The sequence below is a fragment of the Bombus pyrosoma genome, linkage group LG14 (assembly GCF_014825855.1).
Source record: "Bombus pyrosoma isolate SC7728 linkage group LG14, ASM1482585v1, whole genome shotgun sequence".
NCBI classification, from domain to species: domain Eukaryota; kingdom Metazoa; phylum Arthropoda; class Insecta; order Hymenoptera; family Apidae; genus Bombus; species Bombus pyrosoma.
In genome coordinates, this window is record NC_057783.1 from 6,217,716 (window position 1) to 6,230,440 (window position 12,725).

At 35.0% G+C, this 12,725-nt stretch overlaps 1 protein-coding gene across 11 annotated transcripts in view; it reads left to right on the forward strand.

The window, feature by feature from the left end:
• The window catches only part of LOC122574804 (liprin-alpha-1), a 41,796-nt gene that overhangs the window by 2,400 nt on the left and 26,671 nt on the right, over positions 1-12,725 (forward strand). For 10 of the 11 annotated variants that reach the window (XR_006319195.1, XM_043742850.1, XM_043742856.1 and 7 more), the window contains exon 2: positions 120-415. Coding sequence is in view for 10 of the 11 variants with exons in the window: in XM_043742850.1 (XP_043598785.1) it covers positions 167-415 (249 nt within the window). In the remaining variant the exon portion in view is untranslated. Of the gene's footprint in view, positions 1-10; positions 416-12,725 lie in introns of all 11 variants that reach the window. The other variant, XM_043742846.1, reaches the window with a different exon arrangement.

The window sequence follows — 12,725 nt, forward strand, 5'->3', positions numbered from 1 at the left end:
GTGTACATAGATATCGGAAGCGGAAGGCGGCTTTCGTTGCCATTGGCGCGCACGCGAGTGTCCATATTATATCCGGCGCGCGTGTTTCGTCTGTTTCTCATTTGCGTGTATATTTGAAGTGGAGTTTCAGTGCCGGAGGGTGAGAGAGAGTAGTAGGATACGCAAAATGTGGAATATGATGTGCGACGTGATGCCGACTATCGCGGAGGACAGCATTAGCCAGAGAAGTTCGCAATATTCCGGTGAGGATGCGAACTTCGAGCAACTAATGGTCTCGATGCTCGACGAGAGGGACAAGCTGGTGGACTCATTGCGCGAAAACCAGGACCGGTTGCATGAAATGGAAGCGCGTTTGCAGGAGGTCGAGAAGGAACGGGACTCATTGAATCGTCAACTGAACTCCAATATCCCTCAGGTATGTTGTGTCGTTCGTTTATATAGTTTTCTTATTTATAAAGGAGAAGGTCATACCGAACATCATATAGAATCCCAAGTTGTTTTTAACCCCTAATTTGTGCCTAATTCAGACGTGGAAAATTTGAATTAAAAAGTATACTTTTCAAAGTTTTAATTTTATGATGTACTTACAGTTTGGTATTCTTCATTTCTTTATTATTGGTTGTATTGTACACGGTAAAATAAATTGTTTTCTGGTTAATAAATTAACAAGATTTAATAAAAAAATGATTGTAGAAGTTACAAATATAATACTCATTCTCAGAATCAGAGTATTCGTTGCAAGGTCCATAATTCACGCTTTTGACACTGGATCTGTTTCCATTTGGACCATATACTAGAATTAGAACCTAATTCCATATTATCTTCCTATATAGGTATATATGTATGTATTTAAATGAGTCCATAATAATCAACAAAATAAGGTTACAAATATCTATTTGTATTTATAAATAATTAAAAAAACTTGTATAATAAAATTCTTCTTATAACAATATTCATATGCTCTTTAGCTACTTTAAACAAATGGACTACTCGTAGTATTGATGTCCAGAATAGAAAATCTCTCAATCTAACAAAAATATCTGAAGGCGCCTTAGAAGAGTAAACACGTCTGAAATACGTCATTTGCTTGTATCTCTCATTTGTTTACATCTATTCTCTGCAATTTGACTATACAATGTTACACAATGCTTGGCAGTTGTATTATTACTTTTATTATATGGTTCCCATACACCAGCAGAATTTTATATTGGCACCATTCTTCTCTAGTGTGAACGTCCATAATTTTCTACATTCTAATTATCTTCGACAGAAACTAAGCTGTTGGAAAATGATTAGTCGTAGTTGGTGCGTTTGATCTACGAATTGTTACATACCAATGACGACTTATTTATTCCGTAGCATATACAGGGTGCGCCAGAATAAACGATCAACGCGTGCCAATGTGTTCTGTGAGTGGAATAAGAAAAATTATACTCCCTATATTGATACGAGAAATACTCCATTGTATATGATCGTAAAAGAAGGTATCGATGATCTGATAAATGTGAAAGATTCGTTTCCTCTATGCTTTTGTTAACGTATAGAGACTATTTCTCTCAATTTCTTAGAGTTTAAATCGACGATGACAATCTGTTGGTCTTATACCTATCTCTGAGAATATCCTATATTTAGTTATTATTACTTTATTGTCAGAGGTTTCTTAGATAGATTTATTTTTTATTAGCTAGATAGATATCTGTTTGTGCAGGATTTAAAAAAATGAAACAGGTTTCTTCGTTCAATGTTTCAGTGAAAAATTCAATATAATTGAATATTTCATTTGAGACGAATTCTCAGTTTCTTCTCTATCCCAAGAAAGATAACAATTTTTGCTATTTGCAACGATGTACGTTGACGTTATCGCTTTTATTGTAACCTGTATCACGTAGTTGTTCAAATTTCTTCGTCCTAACTGAACGTGTACACAAACTTTTATTGCCTATTTCTATTTCTTCTCGTCCTATTGCTCAACTTAGATAAAGAAGAATTTAATGATGCTATAAAAGAAGACAAATAGTAATTGTACGTAGCTGAATATGTTAATAACAGGTTCACACATAATTCTATATTTCAATTATATTATCGAACAAAAACTACGACTCGAATCGTAATATATTAATGAAACTGTTTACTTTTAGCGAATAACGTTGAAGAAGAGATGACCGCGATGTTAGAACGGGTTATTCGATTTAAGCCGATTCGACGGAGCTGGATCAGCACGCGTTAACCTGCTCGATTAACGGGAAAGCACAGATCAATATTTGCCTGAAGATAAAGCTGTCAAACGGTTCCCTTTTATCGTGAAAGTTGGTTAGAAAAATTATCCGCTCGACTAACTAGTATTCAACTCACTCATTACATATATTTCTTTCATTAAAGTAATTGTAAATTTTCTTCTGACAGAATTACGAATATATTATATGTGTCACATAGAACATTTTGAAATTTCATTAACTCTGTTATGAAACACAAGTGATTATATCATGATTATACTGTTGAAAAATAGGTAACATTTTGAATATTTATTGCAAGCATATGTTTAGTAACAAAAACTAGTATACACAGCATGAATAGTCGTCTTATAAATTATAATGAGTATTAAAAATTCTCACTGCATATTGAGGCTTATTACGATACTGAATATGAATAAGATTATTTAAATATTTTTATGATCTCTGCGAAATATATACTTGCATTAAATACATTGTACCTTCTGTACATTTCAAACCTCACCAATATATTCATCGTTTGTACAACGTGCATAATATATTCATGAAAAGTTTGTATAGCTGTTAAAATACTTTATAAGCCAATATATGTATATTTACTATCACGAAGTATATATGAGAGAGTACCACTGGCTTTTTTAATTGCACGATATGTGGCCGACTATGGATCTGTAATTGCCGATGCGTTTACGTAATGATTACGGTAGAAACGTTTCAACCGACACGTTATCTTCGTAGTGTTCCACTTTTCAAGAGAGAGAGAGAGAGAAAGAGGAGACAAGAGAATACAACGTTATACCGGCCACGGCTCGACCAAACAATGCTTTGTTTTATTATTGCCACCATGAGAGTATGAGTTTGTGTAGGAATGTTTAAATTGTCCGTCAGATGACAAATCTTGAACCTTTGACAAGAGCTGAGGAAATTCTGACCGAGTTGAATTTCATTGTTCAAAATATAATTAAGAGTTCACTTTAGTTTTGATGTATCACTCTTCAGTAGGATATTTGTTATGAATAACGACAATTCTTTGTTATGTTTTTGCGAAAGTGTTCAGAGAATGAATCATGTATCAGATATCAAAGAAATATTATATATTTAGTATAGTAACATTGTGTTATGGTTAGTTTAACTTTATTTATTATATTAGTCTATTTGATTATGTCACGATACCGTGAATCGTGCAAATTGCTCATTCTTTGTGTCTCATATCATCGGTTCTCTTTCTCACAGGAGAATGACTCCCAGTTATCACACGTAATTGCACGTAACATTCTTCGTTATCCGTGAAGCCTCTAGGCTATGTATGCTTGTATATCGTCTGGAAAAAATAACGTTAAATTAAGTTAAATTAAGTCGATTGCAGTAGAATTAAATCGTTAATGTGCTATAATTTTATTTACGTAAAGTAGTAGAAAGTAGTTATCGTTTAATAATTCTATATTACATGTTCAAACTTTACTATTTAGATATTAAAAGAGAAAGACATAAATTAAAGAGAAATAGAAAAATCTTCGAAAGAAGATTTTGTAAAGCATGAAATAATTTAGAAAGGAAATTGTGTATTGAAAAATGTTCTTGACATTAGAAAAAATGCATCGGTGGACGTCTGAAAGCAAAAAAAATAGGCAATTATGTATAAAAAGAGGAAAAATGAGATAGTCGTTTAAGTAAAAGGCCAACGCGCGGGAATTTCACGCTTCTTAGAAACCTATTAAGGACGCAACGCTATGTTACGTATTTACTGATTGCAATACTTATTTCCTTGACCGGTGTACGTATTACAGAAACTATCTATTCAATTCTGCACAGCTGGGAAGGCCGAAGGAGATAGAAGTTAGAATAATTAATATTCTTATTGTTAGAATACAACTCTAAAAATAAGAAACCAACTCTTCTATAAGTTATATTGTAATAGTATTGTAATTTTGTTATTTATCAACGAATCAGATCGTTTAATTGCAAGGATACAAGAGAATATAATAGTTTTGTAGTCGTAATTTATTTTTGTCTCTTCTCTGCGCAATTTTCTCTCTCATGATACGTTGCTTTTTGTAGGTATAATGAAGAGATTGCCGATGAGTATTTGCATTGTAAAATTCATCAAGGAGGATGATTTTTGTGTGGTCTGAAGCGAAACGCGATGCGCACAGTCTGGAGGAGCAATATTATCTACTTTGTGGTCCAATTCCTAGCTATATATGCACATAACGGTAAACCGCCGGAAATGCACATAGATCTCGATGCAAACTCGTAGGTGGTGTATATATGTGCTCGTAACGCGGCGTCTTATTCACCTATTTCTCCCGTGAAATCTCCCCTATATCCGTGGAATGAATTTACGGATAAAAATATTGCCATGCTGGCTTTTCTCTAAACGGATAGTAAAGAAACTGAAAATACCCGAAATAACTCGTTATAGTATACAATGTAATAACTATCTTGCTTTAAAAAACACTTTTTACTATAACTTATTTACCAAAACTATAATTTTATGTATATGGGATAGATGAAGAGATTGTTTCCCAAGGCATAGGTCTCAGAAAAAGAATTTCCTGGCAATTATTTATTAAGCTTTCGCTGCGGCTGAAACGTGACAGCTTTCTGCAGAGTTTGGCAAGTTCCAATGAAAATCTATAAGCTGTACTGGCTTCGATAGCGTCTTATCTTGCCAGGAGCAGCTTCGAAAATACACACCGGCTTTATCGTTCAATTTAACCTTTGCTCGTTGCATGACATTTGCATTTCATAATGTTTTCTGTTATTTATAAATTATAAACGGTACCATTTAGATGCCTGCGACAGAGAACGCAGATGATGTATAAAAATTCCTTATCACCGGTAATTTCTCTGTTACGTATCTCGATAAATGCTCATTGAGGCGATGGCATTGCATTCAGAACGCCACATATGTAGCGCCTGTCGAAATTTTCGGTTTGAATTATATCATGCACCTCCTGATATCGTCATACATTAATCTGTGATTCATTAAGTTACTGCATGTTCTCCCACGAGATAATACGGAAATTTTGTTGGTCTTAAGTCAACAACGATGTCGTATGATATTGTTCAGCTATCGGTTTTTCGGAATTATCGCCTGAAGTGTTATTCATATAACTTTGCATAAAGACTGACTTACAATTGGGTACTGACATATCTTCATATCGTGGAGTACCCTAATATCGAAAAATTGTGTTTTAGATAAGCTTTATCTTGATTTACATTTGATTCCTCGATTGAATTTTAGGTTCCAGGAAACCTAAGCAATTTTAAATGGAAACTCCAGTAAATTAAGACACTTTGCGGGGTTCTCTGTTATTCTTCGAGGGCAATCAACAGTTTTTAGGAAGAATGAGTATTTGATCGCGAAGTGCGCGCTTTTCTAATCCTTTTTATCTTTCTCTTTCCTTACTGTGACTTGAAAGTCATTGTAAGGTACGAAGACCTTAAGAGAGAAGGCAGTGTACGTAAGGGAAAGAAACACAATGTGGAGCATCGATATATTCGTGGAATAAGGGAGAGAAACCGACGACCATATCGATCCAACCGTCACCCGATTGGCTTTTATGTACGCGCCGGCATGTTATACGGGGTGTCTCTAGTAAACACCAGAATTGGAAATGATATAATTTCACTGATAGATGGGGAAGAATAGTAAAAACTTATTCTTCAGTAAATTCAATATGATTCTTAGGTTTCTTCTTGCAAAATGCAATTTTGTTACATATTTATTAGTGAAATACTATTACACTTCTGTTCCACAACTTGCTGTCAGACTTATTATATTGGATTGTTACAAGTATCAAATGATCACATTGTTTATTTGTTAGTATTTCTATAAATATAAATGAAGATTACAGTAGAAGAAACGTATACACATTATGTTTTCTTTCGCAACCTTCAGATTTTAAGCCTCTTCTTCTCATTTACATAGTCTGATAAAATTAACGTTATAAATTAAATCTATAGGTACTCTAATTGTCTACGATATGAAGATAACGAGAGAATTGAAGGACTCACTAATTTTCCACGAGAGAAAAATTTAATTTTGGAACGAAGTAAAACAGGGAAAATGTCGCAGTAACGTGTCCGGGCAGGAAAAGGAGATGAAAAGTGCAGGGATCCTCGACGAATTTATGGTGATCGTATTATATATATTTGCATGCGGCACTTCGACGTTGTCAAGCCCTCTGAAAATCCCTTCGCATTTTTTCACTGCAGGATTTCGTTTCCTGCGCGACCCAATGGCACGTATTCCCGAGACAAAGGGTAAAAATGAAACGAGAACGGATAATAAATGGCAGCTGGAGAGAGAAACGAACCGGCGACCCAGTTTCGTTATAGTTTCATTAACTATTCTCATTTACAAGTAAATTCGTGAGAGAGGAAGAGAAAAAAGAGAGACGCTAGAGGGAGGGGAGGTGGCTGGAAAGAAGTGACTTCGATTATGAACGATATTAAACTAGCATTTGCGGCCGTGTACTAAAGACTAATAGGGTTACTGATGATCATAATGAAATCTCGTAACTAACCGGTCATAGTTCAGTGAAGCCTCTCAGGGCTTGTAATTAATTGCGATTAGCAATGAAACAGCGAAACGGCGTCGATAAATTAACAGTGCTGCTGGTGCAAAATTGGTGGCCATGGGTTAATTTCAATCATTGCGATTTACCGACACGATGCCTGATACACTGACCTAGAATAATAAGATCAAACATGATCATTGAAACGATCGAAAACCAGCGTGATACATTTAATATTAAAATTTTGTTATCTTGCCGTTATCTGAGTTAGAATGTTAGATCTATCGATTCGTTCTTATTTTGGTCTCCGCAGATTTCTCTGTTAGTATTACGTATTAGATATTTTTCTCATGTTAGGTATGTTCTTTCTCTGAAAATTCGTCATGTTTCTATTCTTATTGCATTCTAATAGGTTAAAGTGTAATGTATTTTTATCAGCCTGGTCTCTCAACGTCTGCTATCCTACTGTATCTATTTTAGCACTTAATTTCTTTTTTAGATGAACTTCTATAAATAAGGATAAAGGACGAAGAAAAATACATGGAAATATATGAGGAAGAAAATCAGCTAGGAGGTTGATAGGCAGATGAATTATTTGGTTCAGGAGGAAATCTGAAATATAATTTGAAGGTGGGTCGAAGCTTCATTTAATTTTTGGACAGGGCGTACGTAAAAGCACAGAACACTCTTCTCTTGAAGGGAAATCGTTCCTCGTGCGTGCTGCAGCTGCGGCCGCTGACTCGTCTCGTCATTAATTTCGTGTTACTGCTTCGGCATGCTTGTATCGAGTGCACGTTCGAATGGATTATCGATTCTTTCATCGTGCACAGCAAATGGCATCGAAACATACATACCTACAAGCACAGTAGCAAACAGAGTCTCAAAATATCCTGAAAACGTACATTTTTAATGAAATTTTCTTTCAACAATTTCTGTCTTACGTTAGTTGGTAAATTGATATCACTTTCTTTCATTACAATTTTCTTCTATACTGGTTACTCATATTCATAATTAAAAATTGTATTTTAGGTAGACCATACTGTGTTTCAATAATATTTAATTCACATTTTTTTACAACAATATGCAAGTGAAGAAAAGTGAAAACAATTATCGTAGCTGAATTCATCAAGGAATAACATAATATTTTTGTTAATACTGGAATTACCAAGTGAGTCAACGCTATTTGTAAGTGCTTGGCAGTATCTGAGCGCCCGTCACTTCAATTCAGATCACACTACACGCACGGTTTTAATACCAATTTCAGTTAATTCAGGCTCTTAATGTGAATCAGAGCGATTGAATTAAATTGAACTTTTAATATTATGTCCCCCCCTCTTCCTTGAGTAGTGAGGTAATATTGTTGTCTTTTTTCTGTGCAAACAAGTAACTTCAAAGGAAGATTCTTTTACAAAGCGTATGTACTTTGGTATAAGTGAAATTACCATTTAATTATCATTATGAGATAGAAAGCAACGATGACATGTAAATTCTACATGGTTTCTCTCATTGTACAATATTTCCAAGAAGCAATCGGTTCTTTGTATCGATTAAATCGCTTAAATGGGGACGATCAGAGTAATGATTGAAAACCTGAATTCTTCGGTTTCGTTGCTTCCAGTTGATTAGCAAGAGAAAATCGAACGCCTCCACCTGCATCGTCGCGAAACATCTGTTTGCTAATTGATTCGTATGTATTTCAGACCTCCCTGAACTATCTTCCAACCTAAATTTCTTCACAGAAATAAGAATATTATTTCCCCTTTTAATCTCTTAAAAGCTTGTTACAAGCTTGTTGAAGCTTTTATTACAATTTGGAAATTTTTATCGTGGTGGACGTAGAATCATGATGTATGTGTAGCATATATTTTAATAGAAAGCAGAATTGTCAGGAATAATTGACTTTTTATATTTTGTAATTTTTCAGTAATTGAAAATTCTAATAATTAATAATTTCTCTCTTCATTTGGTTTAAACCTTAAAGTTCATTAAAAAATGCGAATTTTCATTAATTTTCTTCATACCTGTGAAAATTTAGCTTGAAAAAATAAGAATCTGCATGTTCAATTTTCTAAGAAGTATATTACTATGCTGAATCCTTCTCGTATTATTCCATAATTGATATCTATAATAAGTAATAAGTCCTTCCTTATGCTCTTCGTCTTCCATCTTAAAAAATTAAATTTCATTTTTAGTCTCCACTTTGAAAGATCAATTTTTAACAAAAAGTGGTTTCAGATTTATTATTTTAGAAACAACTTCTCGTACAGTGTATATATTTTGTTAGGAAATACATCGTGTATTTATCGACAATATATTGCGTTCCACGCATATGGAGATTGGGTGTGGATCTCTGATGTAATGTGCGCTGGATTACAGGCTGTCTCAGAGCAATTGGAGTACGAAGGGCAGTCACTCAAGCGGCTCGTATTACGTGATTTCTGTTTTTGTCCTTCCGCAATTTTTTTACCGATTCTTTCCCCTAAGTTTTTAAACTGGACATCCAAAGGTCTTCTTTATTATAGTTGAATCTATTTCTTACATCGTTAGGTTTGATCCATGGGAATCAGTTAATCACGATGACCGATCAAGCTGTGAAAACCTTTCTATATTCGATTTTGAAAGGCAAACGTGATTTTACTTGTACTTGTTCCATCAAACATAAGAAAATCGATAATCTTGCAATTGAAATATTTGGGATGGATGTATAGAAAATAATTTAAAAAATAAATAAAAAAATGAAAATTGAGGATATGGAAATGTAAACAGTATCCAATATTTAGACATAGATAGATTGTAGATGTTTATCCATTTATGGGAAATTTGAATGTGTAAAAATGTACAGAATGCACATGAGTACATATCCAGAATATAACACTATGATATTTCGAGGATGAAACAAATCTCTATTTGGGACCTATTTCTTTAGTTGTATTCATAAATTACATTAATTACTGGTGTTTATGAATTGCTTAATTAATCGAGTCAAGCATGGCCAGAAAGGTACTATTCTTGCACTAAATAATATCAAATAATTCTTTAAACAGGAAAATTACAGAATCATGAAGAAAGTGAAAGCCTAATTATCGAGATAGTTTGAACTGTTAAGTTAATTAATTCAGAGTGAAATAGTAATTAGTATCGTTTCCTCATACAGACTACTTAAACTATCTTTGACTAAAGTCCAACAAGTGAAAAGATGCAACCAATACCTGCTAAAGAAACAATTATGAACAAAAGGTTAATCGAATCTTCACCCTAAATAATCTTGAACGGGATTGAATTAGCATCGGCGCGTTTCTCCATAAATCACCGCCAGTTTCGCCGGAATATTCTGGCATTCTTTCGAACAATCCTAGCGGAATGTTGTCCGGAAGAAAGGGTTCGCTGCCAAGCATGCTTGGAGCGATCTCGAAGCTGTGGCAACGCGACACAAAGACCGTTTCATTTGTAATACTGCGGAAAGTTTCGTCCTGTCTAGCGCAGAAAGGGCTAGAGAGAAGCTAGGGTGGGAAACTTTTGAGAGTGGAACCTCTTCTCTCTCTCCCTCTTCCCCTTTTCTCTTTTTTCTCGCTCCTCTTTTTCCATTTTCTTCTTGTTTCTTCCCCCCCCCCCCTCTGTACTTAGTACCATACTTATACAAATGCACATACACACATGCATCCAGATACACGTATATACTTGACGATCGAGCAATGAAAAAACTGACCTGCTCGCAGTTTCGGCACGTAATGCCGGCCAGGGGTTGCAAAAAGCTGCAGGCGCGTGCAGCGGAAGTGTGGGAGGGAAAGGGGTGCAAAAGGGAGCAAAGGGTGAGAAAGAGAGGGAAGAGAGTGGAAGCGAGGCGAAAAAGGCGATTAGGTCGCCTCAACCCTCCGTCGAGAAAAAATTCAGATCGGGGTGAAATAGTTTTGGGATCTCTCGAAATTCTCACCCCTTTTCCGAGTTGCTGTTTTTTTCTTCAACTCGTTTGTTTGGTTTTCTAGTGGAACGTGCTCAAACTATTATGATTCTGTTAGATTTTATTACTGGATACTATCACAGGTGCGAAGTATGCATAGTGTAGACTATAACTTGATTGGATCAGATGTTACTTGAATTAACTATTTACTGAAAGGTGTGATTCAAGGTATGATTACACGGTATGATGAGTACACGGTAATAATTTCAGTGATGCTCGTGTTATATACAATTAGAGTTATGGATACTTGTAAGTTGATACACTTTTTTTATTCTCAATTCTTGTAATCTTTATTGGAGTTAACTATAATTAGTTACTCTGATTTTTCTTCTATATATAATAAATGAATATCTGGAAAAATATAATAGAATGCAAATGAGAAGATACTAATCCAGTTAAGCAAGAATGCATTAATTTTATATTTATCTATATTATCAATCTTTGTAGTATCAACTTTATATTGAAGTCACATTTGGTTAAATTTACTTAAAGATATTAATAGCTAATAAGTACAAGAACAGTATTACAAAATACTAACAATTAGCTACAAAGTGATGCATTAACTAAAACTATCAAAATATTAACTTACAGTACACATGTACCCTTCCCAAATACTATTCATCATCAAGTTGAACCAAAAGTTAGCATCCCTATCATGCACTATGTAAAAATGAGCTCTCTTGGAGGTAGTGGAAAGCCTGGAAAGAGCCCCCGGGAAGTTTATCGATCCCCAGCCGAATAGGGCTGATTATTCGGTTTCAGAAGGCTGGTAGGAATCGGCGTATAGGAGGATCCGGTTGAAAATCGGCGAAAGGACGAAGAACGTAGCGACGATATCGGGGTAGGCGCGGTATGGGGAGAGGAGGCACGGAAGAGAGTTTGGGGTAAAAATTTCTAGAACGAGGCGAACGGGTGCAATGCACCGGTGTACGCGATATACGCTCGACGATCAATAGCCACCCCACCTTACTCAGCCGGCGGCGCATGAATGAACCTCGCCTTTTACACACTACTCGGTAGTAGTAGCTCTCTCTACTCGCGCGCGCTGCCAACGAGCTGCAACGCCGCTGCCTTCGGCCGTGTGCAGCGGTTTTCAATGCTCCTCTCTTCGCTTTGCCCGGATCTAGATGAAATTTAATCGACGTGGTAATTAACACCAATAGAATGTTAGCTGGAAAGTTGATGAATTTAACAACTTTTATTTTTGTCCCTGTAGGTGTTAAAGTTGGATATTCCATTTGGAAATTATACCTCTATCGAAGATATTCAAGATGTGTATAAGTGAAACAGAATATAAAATCCTGTGTTTGACTTGGATGAATAAATCGAGAAGGAAGCCTTTGCCAAAGGATTTCTCTTCGTAGCTGCAGGTGTTAGAATTACATATTCTATTTTGAAATAATGATATTGTTGAAGATATTGAAGATGTATGTAGATGGAATTTCGTATTAGATATGGATGAAATTTAATGGGAGATCAATGTAGAATTACGTAGCTGTTGAATTTGGAAACGAACAAAAGTTTAATGATCCTTCTTGGGGATTGCAGGTATTGGAATTAGATATTGGTAAAAATGTAGGTGAAGTATTATAACTAATTATAAGCAATCTAAAGCTTGATCTAAATGAAATTTTCATAATTTCTTTTATACATACATTATTTCTGATTGTGTATCGTTATGCGGCTACCGAATGACCTGTTTATAAGTACTAATTGTCTCCATGTGTTGTTTTAAAAAATTTCGTTGTTTTAATAGAACATAACTTGGTGGTAGTTGTAGAAAGGCACTACATTACGAGTTTCCGCAATGGGTAAAAATATCTGTTTTTTCAACTAAATTGCACGACCCACTCTTAATTTATATAAACTTAATTAATTATTCAAGGGTTTGGTTTAAAATGAACAATGAAAGAAAAGAATGGAAATCGGTCCCGATACAAAGTCGGATGAACTCGTTCGAACATTCATTCGAGCTTTTTATACGCAGCTCGAACAAAACATGGCCCAATTTTTCAG